General features: G+C 38.9%; 2 protein-coding genes across 3 annotated transcripts; one reads left to right on the plus strand and one right to left on the minus strand.

Annotated features, from left to right (window-relative positions):
- Positions 1-2531: 2531 nt before the first annotated feature.
- LOC130927291 (BTB/POZ domain-containing protein 1-like) lies at positions 2532-13612 on the minus strand. Its single transcript, XM_057853005.1, has 7 exons — positions 13085-13612; positions 8416-8572; positions 8174-8279; positions 7906-8103; positions 4543-4760; positions 3540-3686; positions 2532-3459 (listed from the first exon to the last, which is right to left on the minus strand). The coding sequence occupies exons 1-7, from the start codon at positions 13489-13491 to the stop codon at positions 3301-3303; spliced, it is 1392 nt and encodes a 463-aa protein (XP_057708988.1). The 5' UTR covers positions 13492-13612; the 3' UTR covers positions 2532-3300.
- Positions 13613-17221: 3609 nt separating this feature from the next.
- On the plus strand, positions 17222-22620 carry LOC130919306 (transmembrane 6 superfamily member 1-like). 2 transcript variants are annotated; one of them, XM_057841891.1, is made up of 10 exons: positions 17222-17725; positions 17844-17947; positions 18942-19039; positions 19119-19222; positions 19328-19410; positions 19620-19738; positions 19972-20076; positions 20150-20242; positions 20461-20580; positions 21858-22620. In XM_057841891.1, the coding sequence occupies exons 1-10, from the start codon at positions 17634-17636 to the stop codon at positions 22047-22049; spliced, it is 1110 nt and encodes a 369-aa protein (XP_057697874.1). In that variant the 5' UTR covers positions 17222-17633; the 3' UTR covers positions 22050-22620. The 2 variants fall into 2 exon arrangements, with proteins under 2 accessions (XP_057697874.1, XP_057697883.1); XM_057841900.1 differs by lacking the exon at positions 20150-20242.
- Positions 22621-22957: the final 337 nt, after the last annotated feature.

The raw sequence follows: 22957 nt of genomic DNA on the forward strand, positions 1-22957 counted from the left end.
GTTTCCTAGGGAAAAATTGCAAAGAGTTTGAAGTTATCATCTAAGTACATAGCATCATCCAAAGATTCAGAGCATGTGGAACAATCTCTGTGCAAAAGGGTCAAGGTTGAAACAACACCGGATGGCCGTGATTTTGGGGCCCTAAACATCACTACACCACAAACAAGAATGTTACTGTAAAATTACAGAATGGGCTCAGCAATACCTTCACAAACGATTGTGAACACAATCCACTGCGCCATCCACCATTGCCAGCTGAAACTACAGTGCGAAGGAGAAGCTGTATACGCATGTTATACATGTTGACCCAGAAATGCAGGCGTTTTCTCTGGGCCAGGTGTCATTTAAAATAGAGTGTGGAAAAGAGGAAAAACTACACTGTTATCAGAAAAAAATCGGAATTTCAAGGTTCTTTCTGAAAAACTTGGACGCCAGCGTTAACTGAACAGGGACAACACAAGTTTGTATCAGCGCTCATTTCAGAAGCCTGCATCTGATGGTATGAGTTTGCATGTGGCATGGGCAACATGCACTTCAGGCTTAGAGTTAGACCAACAAGTGCTCACATTCAGAAATCGTCTCTTTCAGAGAAGGCTTTGCATGTTTCAACAATCTGATGCCAGACCACATGCAGCATCATGGCTGCATAGGCAAATAATTTGTGTATTGAAATGGCCAGGCCATAGACTTCATAATGACATTGATGAGGCGCCGGGCCGATTAATAGTGGGCCTGCATTGCTGGCGTGGCCGTCAAAGCTGACCGAGTGGAATCACAGACAAAGAACTTTTTGATGAATATTCTTGTGAATAATTGCTTACATTCCTGAATTCTTTATAGATATGGATGTAAACCAGTCTCGATTCTTTGTTAAAAGCGAAAAAAAAAAAAACGTGGACTTAGCATTTATTTTACGTAAATATGTCGAAGTACGATGCTAGTCTGTCAGTCAATGCGGCGGCCGCCATATGTAAATAGAACTTTTCCAGTGAAAATTCTTGTGAATAAATGCTTAAATCCCTGAATTCTTCATAGATACAGTATGGACGTAAAACAGTCTCGATTTTTGGTTAAAAGTAACAACAAAAAACGTGAAGTTAGCATTTATTTTACGTAAATATATGTCGAAGTACGATGCTAATCTGTCAGACAATGTGGCGGCAGCTTTACAACAAAGAGCTTTTTACATTGTAAATTCTCGTAAAAAAATTAAAAATATAATCATTCCCTTGAATCCTCAAACAAATCACTCCTGATAAAATCTTTCCTGTTTGTATGCGGTACAGCTTTCGTACTTTTTCAACATAAATCCGGCATTGGATCGATGTATGTGTCGCTGCGACCGACTGCAAATAACTGAAGCAGATTGTGGGCATGGCACAGTGAAGGTCAAATCTGACCCGTCAATATCATTATGAAGTTTATGGCCAGGCTGCAGTCAAGATCTTTCCCCTGTGGAGAACATTTGGTGCATCATACAGAGGAAGGGGCAACAAAGAAGGCCCATGACAGTTGAGCAGTTAGAGGCCTGTTTTAGACAAGACTTATTCTTATTTTTAAACTTGAGAAACTTGTCTCCTCAGTCCCCAGACATTTGCAGACTGTTGTAAGAAGAGGGGATGCCTGGTGAACACGGCCATGTCCCATATTTTGGTGATTTGTTGACACCATAGAATTTAAAATTGACATATTGTAACAAATCAGGTTGCATTGTTGAGTGTTGTTTTGCAGCTGTATATATTTACAACATCTTGATACAATATTTTCCTTTAAAATGACAAATTTTCTGTTTAAATTTTTTACCTGTCATCGATGTTGTTCTGAATAAAACATTGAAAAATGCTGCTTCATTGTATTCAGTGTTTTTTCAGAATTTGTAACATGTCCCAACTTTTTTTTTAAATCAGGTTTATATCTTGCTGCCATTGACATGTCTCTTGCCATCAAATGCAGACATTGAGCTCAAGTAATCTTAACCAGTTACGCAGCAGCTTCAGGGCCACTCCTCCTGCTAATCGCACAGCTATATACAGTATGTTCATATATTACTCAATTAGCAGTCAGTCTTACATCATTAAAATACAGATTGCATAACTCCCACCAGCTGGACACACGCAACGTGTCTCTGCATGTTGATGTTGCTGTGAAGTGGGCTGGAAAGAAGTGCATCTCACACCCAGGACATTCTGTTCATTACATGTGATGGGGGTCCATGCCAAACTGATCAGAACAGCTGAGTGCCACTGATTAAAAATGCATATTTTCATGTACCAGTGAAGGTTGGATAGACCACTATGAGTGTCAAGTTTCATCTTTAGGAAATTGTTCCAAATAGATGATTGGTTTTAGTAAATATGATGGGGGGAAAAAATAAAAGAACAGACACCTTATCTAAGTATGTTTGGTTTCAAATTGCAGTCTAATGCTTTTGGCAAGATACTGTATGTTCATTTTGAAGTTTTGTGATGTACTGTCAAATTAAACTTGGCAGGAAAATGTATCCAACAGCGACCTCATTTGGATATAGAATGTTACGTTTGTAAAACCAAATCTTTTAATTTCAACAAAGTGCCAAGCAAACATGTATGAATTACAGCAGCTAACAATGTCAACGTTACATCACACACACTGCGTTTAATTATGATGTACATATACTGACAACAACTTTAAGTACATTTGCAGAATACTGGATCCTTATGTAAACGATTAAGCAACAGATTATGGAAAGCCATGTGCGCATTTATTGCTTAACTCAGTGGCTGCCGTTGGCAGTACTGTCACCCCTCCCGGTCCGAAAAGATTGGACATCTGTCAATGGCAACCAATGAGTTAGGTTTCATGTACAAGTTCTGTCCTCACTGTTCTTCCCACTCCAGACTACAACGTGTAAATGCTGGAAGGACTATTTGTTACTAGTTTAGTAAAACTGCAATGATTCATAACATGTTAGGATATCAAGAAATATGGAATAAATGCTTAGACGGCTTTCCTCAAAGACTGAAATTGTAGCGTTGTTGACAACAGGTGGTTGACTGGGGAGAACTAGCAGCTTGTGGGGGAAAACATTCCATTGTTTGCCTCCAAGCAACTCTTTATTGCCCGTTGGAGGATATTTTACTTTAGTCTCATTATTCACATATGTACATTGGATACAACTGCAACACAAATTGTTTTTTTTCCCAATAACTGCTGCTCGTAACAATCCTTGTGTCCGTGTGCATTTTGTGTATAAATGAGCTGCCACTCAGTGTTCAATCCCTGGGTTCGTGAAAAACAAAACAACTGTGACATGACGTCCATCTAGGCGTAGTAGATGATCTCTGGTATCTGGCCGTCTTCCACTGAGGTACCGTTATTGTTACCGGGAGATTTGAAAAAGACAAATGTTGTCTTAGTCCCGGTTGCCGATTCCTTGGTGATCTTCTTCAACCCCTTTGTGCCGTAGTGGGAGTCAGGTCCCTGATTAGAAAACGGGAAAACATGATGACTCCTCACTAGTTGTTTGCGAGTTTAGAGTCAATGTCTGGAAACAGTCTCACCTTTAAAGTGGCACATGCTGTATAGCTGACGTTAGGTAGGATTTCCACAGGCTCGGTGAACATAACTCTGAAAGTGTTCGACGTGCCGTCACAGCTGAAACCCGTGTCGTTCTGTCCAACGGTGACGTGTTTGTCGCTCTCCATTATCTTGAAAAACACAGAAATCCCTGGTGAATATGCCAGTCAACTCAAAGATAGGACCAAGAACTCCCTTGAATAATAACAATCCATAATTTACGCCCTCCCCAAAAGGTCTAAAATGGGAATTCTCAAACAAAACTAACATTTTAATCGAATTTTTTTGGGTGACCAGTCTTATGCCAAATTATCATTGCCCACTGAAATGAATGCTAAGAGCATTAATCCATTCTAGCGTAGATTTTGTTGTATTATTGGCTCAACTGTCAATTGATATGTCTATATTGATTGTTTTCAAATCAATTTTGTCAATTTCTTGAGCTATTTCATTAAAAATCTCAATTATTTTACAGTAAAAAGATGGGTATATTCATAATCTACCGTTAACTCATTAGCTGCCATTGACGGCCACAAACGTCCAATCCATTTGAACATGAATGATCACTGTCAGCACTCCGAATGGCAGCCAATCAGTTTATAATTAGTCTTAAATCAATTAAGGCAAAGTGGAGTGCACTATTATAGTTGATTCAGTCTGAACCTGTTTCAGTTTGAGACTATTTTCAAACTAAAGCTGTAAAACGGTGGCAACGTATGCAAAGCAATATGAAATTTAATTAGCAATAACTCACTCAGCAAGAATGCGAGTGCCCTTTGAGTCACTATTGTCAGCAGGGCCCTTTTATGAGTCGAATAGTTATGTTTATCGAAGGTGACACGTTCCATTGCGGTTTATTCAGAGCACTACGTATTGCATACATTTCATACTGAAGACTCTTGAGCTCATAAAAATGAAAAGCCTCCTGTCTGAAGGAAGTGTCACATTGTCGATGACATCACACATTACAAACATGGCAGCCTTTACCTGTATGTTGACCTGGTAGTCCGTGTGTCCATGGATGGAGCCGTAAAGACCGAAACCCACTATGGATATTCGTCTACTGACGTTGAACCTGATTCTGTCACTGGTACCGCTGTAGCCCCATCGACTCTCCACATGCTGGAATCTATTAATGCTGCATTCTTCTCCGCGGAGGCAGCAGCGGGGCCTGTCCATGTTGTTGGGTCGTGGTTTAGGATTTGCTGTTAAGTGTAAAAAAGGATTTACTACCTCATAATTGAACACATTTCCAAATAATTTCGCAAAAGGAATATCATACAAAGCCACTGCTGATTGGCGGAAGGGGGGGCCAGGGAGTATTAACTGTAAGAGTGTGACAATACCTCAATATAGGTATATGCTAACTTTGTTCCTTTTTATTTTTTCAACTACTTGTTTTTATACAACAGCATCTATTGTTGTGTAAAGTTTCCTGAGCGAAAATTGAGCGGCGCCATCTTTGACATTTTCTTCTATGGACTTCCGGTTTAGACAGAACAACAAAAAGTGTGATTGAAGTAAGCAGTGTCTAGACAAAGTTAAAACTGCAAAATCAAACCAGATGAACTCAAGGAATCTCCAAAAATGGATTCAGCACGATGTAAACAGGACTTTCTGTGCTGTGTGTGAACTCCTGGAAGTGCCTATACAGCGGGGCAAATAAGTATTTAGTCAACCACTAATTGTGCAAGTTCCACCATATGGAAATATTAGAGAGGACTGTAATTGTCAACATGGGTAAACCTCAACCATGAGAGACAGAATGTGGAAAAAAAAAAAAAAAAAAACAGAAAATCACATTGTTTGATTTTTAAAGATTTGCAAATCACGGTGGAAAATAAGTATTTGGTCTATACCAAAAGTTCATCTCAATACTTTGTTATGTACCCTTTGTTGGCAATAACGGAAGCCAAACGTTTTCTGTAACTCTTCACAAGCTTTTCACTCACTGTTGCTGGTATTTTGGCCCATTCCTCCATGCAGATCTCCTCTAGAGCAGTGATGTTTTGGGGCTGTCTTTGGGCAACGCGGACTTTCAACTCCCTCCTCACCCCGTGGCGTCAAAATGTTAACAAGAACGGTGAGCAAAAATCCCAGAACCACATGGGGGGACCTAGTGAATGACCTACAGAGAGCTGGGACCACAGTAACAAAGGCTACTATCAGTAACACAATGCGCCGCCAGGGACTCAAATCCTGCACTGCCAGACGTGTCCCCCTGCTGAAGAAAGTACACGTCCAGGCCCGTCTGCGGTTCGCTAGAGAGCATTTGGATGATCCAGAAGAGGACCGGGAGAATGTGTTATGGTCAGATGAAACCAAAATAGAATTTTTGGTAGAAACACTGGTTCTCTTGTTTGGAGGAAAAATAATACTGAATTGCACCATACCCACTGTGAAGCATGGGGGTGGAAATATCATGCTTTGGGGCTGTTTTTCTGCAAAGGGACCAGGACGACTGATCTGTGTAAAGGAAAGAAAGAATGGGCCATGTATCGAGAGATTTTGAGTGAAAATCTCCTTTCATCAGCAAGGGCATTGAAGATGAGACGTGGCTGGGTCTTTCAGCATAACAACGATCCCAAACACACAGCCAGGGCAACAAAGGAGTGGCTTCGTAAGAAGAATTTCAAGGTCCTGGAGTGGCCTAGCCAGTCTCCAGGTCTCAACTCCATAGAAAATCTGCAGAGGGAGTTGAAAGTCCGTGTTGCCCAACGACAGCCCCAAAACATCACTGCTCTAGAGGAGATCTGCATGGAGGAATGGGCCAAAATACCAGCAACAGTGTGTGAAAAGCTTGTGTAGAGTTACAGAAAACGTTTGGCCTCCGTTATTGCCAACAAAGGGTACATAACAAAGTATTGAGATGAACTTTTGGTATTGACCAAATACTTAATTTCCACCATGATTTGATACTTTTTTTTTTTTTTTAATCAAACAATGTGATTTTCTGGGGTTTTTTCCACATTCTGTCTCTCATGGTTGAGGTTTAACCATGTTGACAATTACAGGCCTCTAATATTTTCAAGTGGGAGAACTTGCACAATTAGTGGTTGACTAAATACTTATTTGCCCCACTGTATATGGTTAGAAGTGGAATAATTTGATCAGCAAACAGCTACAAAGCGCCAGTGTGGATCTACCTCGCCATACGCCTTATATTGAAACCAGCAGCAGACAATAAGTTAAGGGTGTGCTTTAAACTTAAAGGATCCACCTAAAAGATTGTATGTTTGTTCTTATCACTTTGTTGATCGTTCATGGACAAAATTCTTATAATCTGTGCAGCCTGTTTTAACATGAAGTGTAAATTTATACGCCGGCCACTTGATTGACCAAAATGAGGCGAAATTGCAAACAATATTACAGTTGCCAAATGCAGAAGGGCTGACATGGATTTTGTTGTTACAAGGAAATGCTACAAGTTATGTTTCACCAGGTTAGATTGTAGTTATGGTATTATGAGCTCATCACACATGTACATATAAATACAAATAGTATGTGATTCTTTTTTATTGCGGATATTGATCGAAAACAATTGGTGCACGTGCAAAACAGATCAATAATTCACAATTTATAAAATTATTAGAAAAATATTAACGAAGGTGGAACATAAATCGAGCCTTCCATCAATGTAGAATGCACTCAGTCCCGATATACTGTACTTAATTTCTGAAGATACGTTTTTCAGATTATTGGATTCCAGCTTATATAAGTGATTTTGTTTTGTTGTCCCCCCACCTCTAAATGTACAAAATGCTTTGCAGAACATATGTACTTTAAAGCAAAATCACACAGACAGGGTTTCACTGTATAATAAAGGAACCAATAGGTTGCTACTAAAATTTTCCACTACAGAAGTTTCTCTTCGGAAAAAGACAGTTTTTGTTTACAGAAATGTTGCACTGAAATATTCCTAATGTTCCGAGAGGTAAACAATCGTTTTTGATAGCTCCTGTTAGTGAAAGTGCAAAATAATAAACATTGTTTATTTTTTCCTTTAAAAATATATTGTTTTTCTTTTTAATTGGACATGTGACTATTTCTGGCAATTCACATAAAAAACTAAACCCATGACAACGACAGACATACCTTTCATACAACTGTGAGAACTGGCTGTGAATGCTCATCTTTCAGTGTATTTACGGTACTAAACATCTATTCCTTTTTTTGTCTCGAATGCATTAGACATCTAGTGCCATTAATAGCTACCAATTACTTAAATGAGAGCCACTTAAAGGGTTAATGGTTGTATCGTGAGATAATCATTATCGTGAGCCTTTTATCGCAAATTGTATCGTATTGTGAAGTACCCAGAGATTCCCACCCCTAATCTTTTGTGCTTACCTGTGGGAAACTTCTCAACACTCATAAGTGGGAAGCGAATGAGTGGAAGGGCTTTCCCAAGTACCCTTTGTTTGTTCTCTGAAGTTGCCGGAAGCTGTTGTCTACTACACTCGGCTTCAGCCCAACGTACCACAGCCCCCAAAAGCCGGTTCTCCCTGATGCTCAGTGTGTCTCGTTCCAGGATTGTGCACAGTATGTCTACAGCACGCAAAATTATCATTAACTCAGTCCAGGACAAGCAGGTTATTTTTGCAGAAGGTGAGCTTACCGAGGTCGATATCCGTGAAGCCATCAGCATTGACTGCCTCCGCAGTGTTTTTGTCTATGGTGTCCAAACAGAGACTTGCTATCTGAGGGTCATCAAACAACCTCGCCTGTAAACACAAACACATCATATAATGCATTTGTTGATGAGGGACTTTTCTAATAAATCAAAATGGGGGGAAAAACGTCACAATTCTGCGTTTAATCGTTTGCAATTCAGGTCAAGTACATTGTGAAAGCATGAACCTGCGTGAGGAGCATAAATGCGTTATCTGCTTTAAGGTGCTTGCTGACAAACTCCACACAGTGCGTCGCCAGAGCGGGGACGGCGTATTTTTTAGCCGTGTTTAGAGTGGCCATCACGCTCCCCGGACTGATGTGAACGTCATCTGAATACAGGAACCTGTGAAGAAGAATAAAGAGAACCTGTTACTTATAGCTGCAACAAAAGACTACTTGTCACGCTATCTATTTGAAAGACAGTTGTATGTCTTTGGGAGCAAATCAACGGCAGGTTGAAATAAGAGGACAGGTGTTTTTGACAGTGGAGCATGAGAGGCCATTGATTACAAAGTGGAAACACAAGCCCTAAACACGAAGATGGCCTATGACACCATCTTCATAGCTCTCCTTTCATCCCATTACACACACATTAGTACCTGTCACAGCAGGACCCATGGTGAGAACTGAGATGACTTTTCCGTTCGAAAAGCTCGCGAACAACCTGCGACCTCACTGATCTTGAAGGTGTAAACGACCTGATTGCGGTTCAACTTCATTCACTGCCAGCCTCTGCCAGTTCAAATGGATTGAACGTCTATGACATTACTAGTGCCTATCCCAGTTGACGTAGGATTTTGATGTCCATGTACTCATCAAACATGGCTTTGCCTGTCGTATGTCCATTTGAACACGGTGACGGTATACAGTAATTTTTTTTTTTTTTTTTTTAATTTTGATCAGTGGTTCTCTTTACCAGACTATACTGGCATTTAACTTTTATACAAGTATCTGTACTTATTATTGCTTTTAATTAAAGCAATAGACAGTAGCTTGTGTAATTTATTTTCATGTGAAATACGATTGCACAAAGTATTGAAGTATGCAAATACTTTACCTCTGATAATGAAGGAAATAATGTTTGAAAGAAATCCCCAAATTGACAAAGCTTAATCGCAGCCATCTGTGAATCTACCCTGACACTGGTGAAGGATAAAAACATGTATGTTCACTCGCCACCAACAAAAAAAAAAATTCTTGTAAAATGTTTTTTCTTTTTTTTAAACAATTTACACATGGGTTTTGGTCACTGAGGTCAACTTTTTGAAATATGGCTGCATGCTTTTAATTTATTTGTTTTTACATTTGTGTTCAATATATGGGTATTTTTGCATTACATGAGGGAGAACCCATGACTCCACTTTAACAAAAGAAGTGGATCACCATAGCCTTGCAAGCAAGACAGCACTTCCTGATTCGTTCTAGTACAGTGGTACCTCTACATACGATCACTTCGACACACGATCTTTTCGACATCCGACGTAAAATTTGAGCCGCCATTTGTTTCTACATCCGACGAGTTGCTCGAAATACGACGACATGACAGCACTGCAAACGAACGCACGGTGGATTTTCTTGTGTGAGAAATCAACAGTTTTCAAAAAAGGTTGATACAGTTGGAGAAACAAGGAAAAAAGTAATGCTTACCTTTGAAATGAAGATGCAAGTTATAGAAAAATATGAGCTTGGGGTGCGCGTCCCTGAACTGGCTCAACAATACAGCTCCATGGTCCTCTTCCGACCACCGTTCGCCACTATTTATAAGTTAAGGTGACAATTATTACTGTGGTAACATTGCCAAGGAAATCGCCAGCTTCGTCACGTTTTTATCATTTATTTAAGAACTTATCCAACACAAAACGCCCATTGTCTTAAGCAGTTGACTGCTCTCAAGAAAACGAAAGTATTATCTCTACCGCACCGACCTATCTCACTATGACGTCAGCTTCGCGGTGCGTTCAGGGACAGTAAAAAGTGTCCGCCATATTAGAATCCAATTCGTTACATTATTTACAGGAATAATTATTAATTATTCTTCTTATTATTATATTATTCTGACTTATTTATTTATAACTTATTTGTTTTTCTATGTTTAATTGCCATTTGTAACAGTGCCAGCAGTATTTATTAAGAATTTAGTGTATGTTTTTAGGCTTTGGAACGAATTAATGGAATTATAATGTATTCCTATGGGAAAATCCTGCTCGACATACGACCATTTCGACTTACAAACAAGGTCCTGGAATGAATTAAATTCGTATGTAGAGGTACCACTGTAGTACCGTCTTGCAAACCTCGGCTGCGTTTCAAGTTTGAGTCGCCCTCGCTCACTTGCCCTAGACACTTGCTACGACGTCACACGGAGGTCACTCGGAGGGCGAAGGAAAATTGGGCGAAGGGGGAGTGTAAGAGGTCAATGGAACACACTTGCCCTCGTTCAATCACAGGCCAGACAATCATGGATCAATCACATGTTGTTGAGGTGGCGCTACACTGCCTATTCCAAATCACACAAAATATACGGAGACTCATGTCATTAAGACGGAGACGTATTCCGCGCTTGATGGCAATACGTGGGTACCTGGGAATGATCAGAATTATTAGTTTTGTATCAAATTTAATTTGGGCAATGCATTATTCATTTATTTATTTATTTGTGAGAGTAGGAGGGAGCAGGAGATTGATAGGCGGATCGGTGCAGCGTCTGCAGTGATGCGGACTCTGCACCGGTCCGTTGTGGTGAAGAAGGAGCTGAGCCAAAAGGCGAACCTCTCGATTTACCGGTCGATCTACGTTCCTACCCTCACCTATGGTCACGAGCTGTGGGTCGTGACCGAAAGAACAAGATCCCGGATATAAGCGGCCGAAATAAGTTTCCTCTGCAGGGTGTCCGGGCTCTCCCTTAGAGATCGGGTGAGAAGCTCGGTCATCCGGGAGGGGCTTGGTGTCGAGCCGCTACTCCTCCGCGTTGAGAGGAGCCAGTTGAGGTGGCTCGGGCATCTGGTTCGGATGCCTCCTGGACGCCTCCCTGGAGAGAGGCATGTCCCACCGGCGGGAGGCCCCGGGGTCGACCCAGGACACGCTGGAGAGACTATGTCGCTCGGATGGCCTGGGAACGCCTTGGAATCCCGCCGGAGGAGCTGGCTGAAGTGGCTGGGGAGAGGGAAGTCTGGGGTTCCCTGCTAAAGCTGCTGCCCCCGCGACCCGACCCCGGAATAAGCGGAAGATAATGGATGGATGGATGGATGGATGGATGATTTGTCTCTACCTTATAATTTGTAGACAGATTTGTTGTTTAAATACATTTAACCTACTTTAAGTTTAAATTAGTTTTATAGTTTCAGTCCCTCCCAACGCCATTTGCTTGACAGACCATTCCTTTTGTTAAAAGTAGAAATAGAAAAGGCAAGCGCAATACCAAAGTCAATGACAAAAATTGTCATTGTTTTTCCTCTTGTAATTTTTCAATGAAAAAAGTGAAAGTCAATAATAACAATAACAAAATATACTTTTAATTATTTGTCTGTATATTTATTTATTTGGGGGGGGCACTCCTGAAATTCTATACGTTCTGCCATAATTGCCACAGACGGTCTAAATTTTTTTTTTTTTAATTAACAACGATGATGAATTTTACGATTGGAAAGGCAGTTTGGTACAGCATTCAAACAATGTGCTGGGTCCTTAATTCATTTTCTTATTTGGTGGTAAATAGACAGCAGCCAATGGTGTTTGAGCTTCATTATCACCACCGTATGGACATATTTTCCGTGCACCACTGCAATGCATTGTGGGATATAGGGAGCTTTGAAGTGACCATCGTTGTTGACTTGATCACTAAGCCCTCAAAGGGTCGATCTCACCAAGTTCACTTTAGCTGTTTAGAGAAATGGAACAGCCCTTAAGATGGTGGCAAGGATTCCCCCATGGGCAAGTACCTAGGGCGAGTGAGCGAGGGCGGATAAAACAACTGTCCAACCACTTCTCCAGCCATCTGATATTCGAGCCAATCAGGAGAAAAGAAGGAGCAACAGACTTGACAGGCCTGAATACAATGTAGAAGTGTAATGCGGTTCTTGTAGATAGGTCAATTACAATTTTAGAAGTTTTGTTGGAAATACACTTAATTTCCACATTAAAAAAAAAGAGAAAAGAATGTCACGAAAAACATTTTTGACGGGAAACAATGTTTTTTTTCCCTTCCATGAACCAATACGTCATACTGTGACTTAATGTGGATTGTTCACCTTCTGATGGCGAGCCAGTCAGGGGAAAGAGGCAGGAGCTGCACACGTAACCAGGAATCGACTATCTGCTTTAATACAATGGCGAAGTGCATAGTGGTTCTTGAATATATGCCAATTTCCCAAGTTTTGTCTGAAATACACTTAATTTCCTTATTAAAAGAGAAGCAAAAAACATCACTATAAGATTTTTTTGATGAGATGCTTTCATGAGTAGGAGTATGAACCTCTTGGTGCCTTACGATATGATACGCGATACAAACCTAACAATAACAATGAGCTCACGAAATGGCGATACAACGATTATCAATATATTGGTCAGGAAATCATTCTACAAAACAACTAATAAACAGGAAAACAAGTTATCTCCATCCTTCTACTTTTATCACTAGCAGAAGATGAATCCATTTGAACTGGGAGGGTGACAGCGAATGAACCCCTCCCACCTCAAACGAGTCCTTCCCACTTCTATGACCATCAGTGGCAGCCAATGCCATACAACGAGGTAATTTTGGGCCATTTCAGGTCATTTTCCCTTGCTAATGATGGAGACAATGGGGCAACATGGAACGCCCCTCAACTCGCCCCACCTGCACAGTCTCTGTACCCACCTGAGCAACGAGAGGAAAGCCGCTGGTTCGGCGTCGGGCAGCTCGATCTCAGTCGAGGTGGTCGCCATCCCCCCGTTGAACATAGCATCAAACACGGCACTGCCAGCAGCCAAGACGAACTTATGGGCCGGTATCCTCTGCGCCTGCCTGCCCTTGCCCACTATAAACCTGACGTCACTAAGCAGTTCATTGTTGAAGAGGTAGGCGAACCGCTCCTTCAGGGAGCTCTTCGTCGCCTGCCAATTGTACACGCCGGCCTCCCGGTGAACGGCGAACACGGGCGAGGAGGCGGACGGGCCAAGAGCGGCGCTCGGCACGTTGAAGAGCGCAACCGAAGCTCCGTTCTGAGTACAGTTCGACTCATGGTTTGAAGCAGAACCGCTGCCACCACCGCCACCGGTTGCCATAGTCGTGCAGTTCTTCCGAAGTCAGAACAGTGTTTATTTGATCTGGTTACGTGGTAGCCATTGCGCTTTGATATCAGCCACCTGCTAACTTCCGTTAGCTAGCTTCTGTTGCGTCGCCACTGGAATGACGCAAGCGTGTAGACGGCGTCTTTCACAACAACTTTATTGATATGCACACAGCTAGAAAACGTTTCTAACTTTTTTCTTCTTTTTTATTATTCATGACTAAGAAAGTAGTGGTGTGCTATGGAAGCCTGTTCCACATGCAAAAAAACAAAACAAAACAAAAACAAATATATATATATATATATATATTAGGGCTGTCAAAATTAACGCGTTAACGCGCGGTAATTAATTTTTTAAATTAATCACGTTAAAATATTTGACGCAATTAACGCACATGTCCCTCTCAGACAATATTCTGCCTTTTGGTAAGTTTTACAGCAAGGCGTTTTGTGCTGTCTAACAGCGAACTCTTGTGGTCGCTTTGCTGCATGGTTTATTTTTTTCTTGCCAGTTCAATATGGCTGCACGACGTCTCTGTTGTGCTTATATGATCCTTGGAAAAGATTTGTCCGTAAGTATGGTTGTTGTAAAGAATGTACATATTATGTTAATAAGCGAAATGTTATATTTTTTGTATGAGACGCTTTTTGTTTATGTTTAGTCAACCTGTATAGCGTGCTAAGCTAACGTTGTTGCTAATGCAATGCTTGTTTACTTTTTTTTTGTAGTTTTACGTAAACGGTCTAAAGAGGACAATGGTTTGAAGCCATTTTATTAATAAATCAGATGAAAAAGGAAGAAGTCTGATTATTAAGGCGTCGTTCACTAGCTGTCTAGCTTTGGAAAAAGTAGACGCTTCGGAGTGAGGACAGCATAGACAGATTTAAATGACAGTAGAGTGAAATGCCCACTACAGTCCTTATGTACCGTATGTTGAATGTATATATCCATCTTGTGTCTTATCTTTCCATTCCAACAATTTATTTTACAGAATATATATATAATTCACAGAAAAATATGGCATATTTTATAGATGGTTTGAATGGCGATTAATTGCGATTAATTACGATTAATTAATTTTTAAGCTGTAATTAACTCGATTAAAAATTTTAATCGTTTGACAGCCCTAATATATATATATATATATATATATATATATATATATATATATGTTTTTCATATTTGCAGGATTGTATTTTAGCTGCCAATTTTAATTAAGCAATTCATTATAAAATAATTACAGTAACTGAAATATAAACATTTCTCGATAAACCACCCTCTCGTATTTATTTTAATTCTAATTTATTTTAAGTTGATTTCTCTTAGTTGTATGTTGGCGTCCATCTTTTTTTTCGTCTTAAGTTCTCACGTTTGCGACTTTGCGTCTTTTAAACGTGCTGCATAAATATATGAATAAAATATACAAGTCCTGTATAGTGGGGCTGAATGATATTGGAAAAAAAACTTACATTGCGACTTTTTGGTTTTATGGTTTGCGATAAATTGTATATATCAATACTAAAACTAGAAGAATTTTCACCAGATGACTTGAATAGATAGCTCTGTTAGGGAACACTTTGGTTGACTCACCATGACCACATTGCGTTCATATAATACAGTTTAATCCAGGCTAAAGGGGTTCATCTGTTAATTATGAAAATTGCTTTATATAGAAGGGACCCAGGAGGCCTTTTCTCTGCACATTTCCTGCTTTTATGAAACAAAACAAAAGTTTATTTGTTAAAAAAAAAAAACTAGGGCAGTCAAACGATTAAAATTTTTATTCGAGTTAATCACAGCTTAAAAATTAATTAATCGTAATTAAATGCAATTCAAACCATCTGTAAAATATGCCATATTTTTCTGTAAATTATTGTTGGAATGGAACGATAAGACACAAGACGGATGTATACAGTACATTCAACATACTGTACATAAGTGCTGTATTTGTTTATCATAACAATATATCCACAAAATGGCATTAACATTACTAACATTCTTTCTGTTAAAGGGATCCACAGATAGAAAGGCTTGTAGTTCTTAAAAGATGAATATTAGTACAAGTTATAATAATCTTATATTAAAACCCCTCTCAATGTTTTCATTTTGATAAAATTTGTGAAATTTTCAATCAAAAAAATCACAGCCGTTCTTCCACAGTGTCTTTAACTACGTAGGGTAGTGACTGAAATACACCACAAGGTGTCAATGGCAAATTTTAAATTACTTAGAAATCAAGCCCATGAGTGTGTTTTTTCCCTCGACTCATGCAGTAGTTCCCTGTTTCCATTGTTCTTCACGCTCATTTGAGTGCTGGCTTCAAAACATATGACACATCTGATAGTTTGTATATTGTGACTAAATATTGCCGTCCAGTGTATTTCTTGAGCGAAACAAAATGTTTGAATAGAGTTTGACCAAAGTCTGAGAAAGTTTTATGTGTATTTTGCATAGCTATTTTGATTGGGAATGAACATAATTTTTTGAGAGATAGGAATATTATTTTTGTTGTGCTTTCACTAAATGATACTTATGTTTGTTGTGAAGGAGTTGCCGAAGCTTATGCCAATAAACGGCGCGGTCCAATGAACACCTGTGTCCACTCGCCTTTCTTTGCCTCTTAGCACTCAATGTGCAAAAAACGGCGTCATTGTAATCTGTTTGAGGCAATACATGAGCGGGTCATTCCGCGCATGCGTTAAATGCATCAAATATTTTGACGTGATTAATTTTAAAAATTCATTACCGTCCATTGACACGATAAATTTGACAGCACAAAAAAAAAAAAAAACAATCGCGCATCCTGCGATGGGACTATTGTGGTTTGAATTGCGATTAAATAAGATTAATTTTTAAGCTGTGATTAACTCAATTAAAAATTTTAATCGTTTGATAGCCCTAATATATATATATATATATATATATATATATATATATATATATATATATATATATATATATATATATATACATACATATACATACATACAGTGTATCACAAAAGTGAGTACACCCCTCGCATTTATGTAAATATATCTTTTCATGGGACAACACTGACAAAGTGACACTTTGACACAAAAGTAGTGTGAGTGCAGCTTATATAATGGAGTTAATTTATTTCCCCCTCAAAATAACACAAAATATAACAATTAATATCCCAACCCCTGGCAACAAAAGTGAGTATACCCCTTAGAAACTACGTACATCCCTAAATGTCCAAATTGAGTACTGCTTTTCATTTTCCCACCAAAATGTCATGTGGCTCATTACAAGAGTGCTGTCAGCATTGCTGCAGAGATTGAAGAGGTGGGGGGTCAGCCTGTTAGTGCTCAGACCACACGCTGCACTCTACATCAAATTGGTGTGCATGGCTGTCACCCCAGGAGGAAGCCTCTTCTGAAGACAGTACACAAGAAAGCCCGAAACAGTTACCTGAAGACATGTCAACAAAGCACATGGATTACAGGAAACATGTCCTATGGTCTGATATTTTGAGTTATTTGGGGGGAAAATAAATTAACTCTAGCTGCACACAGACTACTTTTCATTGTGTCAAAGTATCATTTTGTCAGTGTTATCCCATGAAAAGATATACTTAAATATCTACAGAAATACAGTGGGTGTACTCACTTTTGTGATACACTATATATATATATATATATATATATATATATATATATATATATATATATATATACACACACACACACATTTTTCATCATAATTGACATTTATTATAAATGTATGCAACATTAATTCAATCAAAATGGATAAAACAGAAGTACACTCTAGTTATGGCCCCCAGTAACTAGCGTGTTAACTGGTAGGACTGGCCAATAAATGGTGATTAATCCACTTCTAGGCTAGGTGGGAGTGTCTGCATTGTCACTCGCAATACGCGGGGCCAATAATAACTAATCAACAGTGTGTGTGTGTTCAAGGTTTAGAGCCACCCACTGAAAGTCTACTCTGCCACTGCAACTCAAGCAGACATGTGGGAGCAGCCTTGCAGCTTTGTCATTTATTTGTAAATAATGTTACAGTCAATATTGTCACCATCCATAGATTAAAAATGGATTTTGTAGATAAATGATTTATTATTTTAAGACAACTAAGAGATTGTCACTAAGACAGCAATGAGTGCGTCTGCAGGGACTGGTGTGTTCTTGCTCTCTTTGATGTCCATTCCCATCTGCTATTTGTTCAACTCTCTGGTCTACAACAACAGGTGGGTGGATTGTGTGTCACTAAACTTTTCATTCTGGGATATTTTTACGTGAGAAGAAACTTTCATTTCTCTTTTCACCATGTATAGTATAATCAACTTCAAATTGTTGCCATTGTAGTGCTGAAGTCTTCTTCTTTGCTGGATGTGCAACTCTCATCTTTCTGGTTATTTCTGCCCATTTTATATTCAAGAGAAAAGCGCCCTTAGACTCTCTCTTCTATGGCAAGTACAAATTTACTGTTGGATCATTCCAGAATCAGAGGACATGTATTGTTATTGAGCAGGAAGTTGTCAAATAATACTCAATTCCAAACGTGAGAAACATTACTCTCTCCGGCTGTCCTCTACGAGGTTGTTTAACGAGTTGACAGATGAGGTCAAGTCAAATACCTTTTTCCATTAGTTTACTACAATATTCTGAGGGAATAGCTGATTCGCTGGGTTCTCAGTAGCTTGTATAGGAAAGCTGAACCAATCAGAACTAAACATTGCATTATTTAGGCAATCAGTTTTCTTTCTTAACCGCATCATCTTCTGATTGGCTAGGTCCAACTTTGCATGATGATCATTCACTTGGTTTGCACCTGCACAAACAAGCAAAATACTTCTGTTTTCTAATGCCTTTAACCTGATCTTCAGCGCAACGGCACGTCGGACACCCACCCACGTTGTTTCTAACCGTCATGTTCCCTCTTGTGGTTTCCTACCTCTTCCACTTTTACCTCATTGCGTAAAAAACATAACACAATACTTCAACCTCTGCTCCTTTTGTAACTCACTTCAACATGAATCCAATTATTTGCATACACATCAGCACATTTACCTAATAGGCTGAACTTCCTCTACTCCATCTTGCTAAAATACCGTATACTGTATTACTAAAAATGAAGATACATTCCTATAACTTCTTGCTAAAGGACGTCCTCAATTAAGCAATTAGTTGTTGAACAACAATGTCTCAAGCGCAGTGCTTTCTAAATATAACGAAATGATAATGAAATAAGTGTTAAATGTATTTTTATTTTTTGAAAGATAGAATTATGAGAATAATTAAACTGTCCTTCTGCAAAACATTGTGTCCTAAATTGTCCTCCATTTCTGGATTGACTCAACAAATGTTTTGTAGAGTTCAAGATTCAAAAGGGTGCATGTAACTGCATCTTAACTACAGGTGTACAAGTGTATGCAGCTTAAGTACATGTGTGTATCTATTCAGTGTATGCAGTTCATGCGTTCTTCAGTGTGGTGAACTTAATCATCGGGCTGGAGCAGGACAACATCATTGATGGATTTGTGACATTTTACCTAAAAGAGGCAAGCCTTGTGATTCCCCATGCAATGACTGAGTCAAACTTTTCTACCTCTTTTCTATAAAACTTTCCCCAATTTACAGGCTGATCCACACATTAACACAGCACATGGACACATGATGTCCTACTGGGATGGCTGTGTGCATTATCTCATGTATTTGCTCATGATCGCTGCCATTACTTGGGGGTGAGTGCTGTTGTGTCTTCATGCTTATTTATTGCTGATGAGTGGATATACATTATGTGCAAGAGTACTTGTAATAATAAAGGGACATTGCTGTGTGTATTTCAGGGACAACTTTAGAGCTATTGGACTTTACTGGGTTGGGTCTTTTGTAATGCGTTCTATCATTTACCTTCTTGGGAATGCTGTTGGTAAGTACTTGACAAATAATAGTTAAATATATTTTGCTTTTGTATGGTCTATGTAATTCCTAACCACATGTCATATTTCCTATGATACTATTAGGCCATCAATGTTGCGCTTCCATATTGGAATTTACAGTCACATTTTGACCTCTACCTTTCTACTTGTCCTTTACCAATTCTGATGAAAATGTGTAGAGATGTTTTGTCTTTTTCAGGGAAATATGGTACAGAAATGGGTCCTCTCTTCTTCCTTCACTTGCTCTACATCTCAGTGTCTGTCTGGGCTTGCTTCCGTGTCTTCAGCCATCCTTCCACACAGATCGTTGAGTTTACAGTAAGTAAAAATATGCATTTCCTTATCAAATGTTAAAATGTGCATTTGTATGCCAGCATACGAAATATCACCTCATTGACAATTCAGAGCTGAGCAAACCAGTATGCCATTGCAATCCGTCAAGCTTTATTGTAGTCGATTTAAGATTTGTTCTCCTGTATCTTTCAGTCAAATATGGACTTGCCTGTGTGATCACTGGCTATATTAATAATATGTGTCTCTTTTTCCATCAGAACATCCAGGAGGCTCAGAAAATGACATTATTCGACAGACCTTTAGACTTATGCTTTATTATCTACCTCATCCCAGCTATAACCTTCTGTGTCTTTAGAGGTCTGGTAAGAAAAACAAATATATCTGAAGGACATAAACAGCTGTATTTCTCCATCATTCACATAGTTGATGTTTCAGGTTGCATTGGATTGTTCCAACATGCTGTGTCAGCACTACGTACAGCACTATGAGCCATACATGAAAGACCCCTCGGCATACCCTAAAATACATGTAAATTTACATTGGAGGTTTTTAATATAGACTGTCCCAAAAAACACTATAACCCCAGTTTAAGAAGGGGCCTCACTTCATTCAGGGTATGAACCTGAAATGAAAGAGAAACAGGAAGTTGATAGTGACTTTTGGGGCACTCACTGCTAATGCTGTATATTACCAGCCTAGTATTGTCAGCTGTTTTGGATCTAGTTATCCCTCTGATTTTTTGTCAGATGCTGGTGAGCATGCTCTACTCTGGCCCGTATTATATCATGACTCTCTACAGCTTGTTGGTTCCGGGATGTGAGTGGATGCTGGACCTGACTCTTGTACATTCAGGTGCAATAGCACAAGTAGGTACATTTCAAAATATTCTTGGGGTCTTAGTCAACAAAGTGTTATTTAGTCGAAAAAAAAGTTTTGGTTTGACCTGTGCAAATGTTGACGTAATGTTTAAAAAATCTAAATAGGTTAATTAATCGGTCCTTGACTGAGATCTTTTGGGCCTTATAAGCAAATTTTAGCAACAAGAGATTGTTTTTGTTTTCAAAACAAACCAAAAATTTGTCGAAAGCAATAAGTGAGCAGGAGATTGTTTTTGCTTTCAAAACAAACCAAAAATTTGTCGAAAGCAATAAGTGAAGCAGTGAAACCCAAAGAGAACAAAGCAGCTGTTGTCAGAGCTGCAGGCTGACACATCACTCATTGGCGGGATGAGGACGGAAGCTGACTTCAGACCAGGAGGAATGCCGGTATTGGTGGTATTCATATAAATGTCAGCTGTTGACCAGAGCTAAAAATAAGGCTGCTGATGCCCTGATGACTGACAACCATGGTTGCTATGAGACATGGCATGCCCCCCAATCCTCAATGTGTGGTTTTAAGGAAACAATCCTTTACAATAATGATGTACTTATGAGGTGTTAATCTATATTTCGATCATTACTTTGAATGCAAATATTAGATAAAAACATGATAAACGTCACCAGTGGTTCTATTTTATATCTGTTTTATATTTAGCGCCACCTTAAATAATACTTGTCTTTCAAAGTGCCCCCAAAAGGACTAACATTAAGTCTTTGCCTGCCATTGACAGCTATAAACGTCCAATACATCTTGACTGCAAGGGCTTGCAGCCTGGCAGTGATTAATCTCTGCTAGTCTCATTCTTTCTGTATACAGCATACAGTATTAATAGATATACTGCCCCGTTAGGTGCATCGTCAGCTTGAAAAAATGCCATAAATAAACACCACTCTTCAAATAGACGATGTCTTTCTTTCACCTCAGGAAAATAATTACACGTATTTTCACTAGGTGTATGTAAATTAACCTTACTATTATATCTAAAACCCTTGTGTTGAATACCACCAACATCCTGCCTGCACAGTATACCCGGTACCTGTAAACCTGATTTTCAGAGTGGATTTTGAATGTTTATTAAATTGTGAAAAATAGATCTCCGATACGGTTCATTTAATATTCATTGTCGTTTACTAATGTTTCAATTTTATAAACATGTGGACTAGTTGACAGTTTAATAATATAGCAAAAAATAATTGTAGCTGATTATAAGATATTTTTTTTTTTTTACATGCAGATCAAATTTTATTCCTCTCCTTTCCTTCAGGCACAGTTTTCTCATATCGGGGCCTCTCTTCACACCCGGACACCATTCTCTTACAGAGTTCCTGCTGACAGCCAACTGATCTTTTTGCTGGTTAATATCCTCTATGCTTTGGTGCCACAGGTTCTATGCTACCGTTGCACTACCAGGCCTGCATTCTTCCTTAGGGGCAAAACAGAAAAGAAAAGTGCATGAATCTTACAGAGGACCAACTGTCTCTTATAGTGAGGATGGTGTCATCAATACATTGCAGCTTGTTATGATGAATTTTCAAAGTAAATGAGGAGTTCAATGTGTTCATGAGGCAAATTGACCTCTTGCAAAAGTCTCTCTTAGGGTCAGAAAAAAAAGAACTGTACCTTATTGGACACGATTTTGACAAGTAATAGCTGTATATTGCATTATTTTGAGGGACATTTACACTGTTATACAAGATGTTCACCGAGTGCCAAATATTGTAGAAAAGTATACTGTTCAGTGTTGTCCCATGAAAATATATGATGAAGTACTATTTACAAAAATGTACGCTCGCCTTGAGATACAGGTACTGTGAATATGTATTTTATTACTGTAGCAATGTGAGATAAAGAATATTGGCTGCAAATTACGTGTTTTGTGAAGCTTAAAGCTGTTTGTCTGCTGTTTGTTTTGAAAAATTTAGACACTAATTCATAAAACAGTAATAGTTTAGAAACTTTTTTTACACTGACAAATTTATGAAATTGGTTGGAGCATTTTTTTTTCTGTCTACGTTATTGATAGTAAAACTGGCTTGTACTGAACCAATTTGTTGTTTGGTCATCTTTTGCTAAATTATATGTACAGAGTTCACTATATTTATTAGACCTCCCTTCAATGTCATACAGAAGTAAACATGGAAGTAAACATTTAACAAATTTGTACCGTAATTTATTAATAGAAGCGCCGTTTGTTTGGAAAAGGGACAACAACAGGTAATGCCATTTTAACCCATAAATGAAACTTTCAGAAATGACCATACATTCTCACTGTCAGTATGGCACAATAGTTCTTTATTCTGACATGATTTTTTTTTTTACATCTTTTACATTATCAAGAATCCTGCAATATCTGATGTATTAATT

This window comes from Corythoichthys intestinalis, chromosome 1 (assembly GCF_030265065.1).
Source record: "Corythoichthys intestinalis isolate RoL2023-P3 chromosome 1, ASM3026506v1, whole genome shotgun sequence".
Lineage (NCBI taxonomy): Eukaryota > Metazoa > Chordata > Actinopteri > Syngnathiformes > Syngnathidae > Corythoichthys > Corythoichthys intestinalis.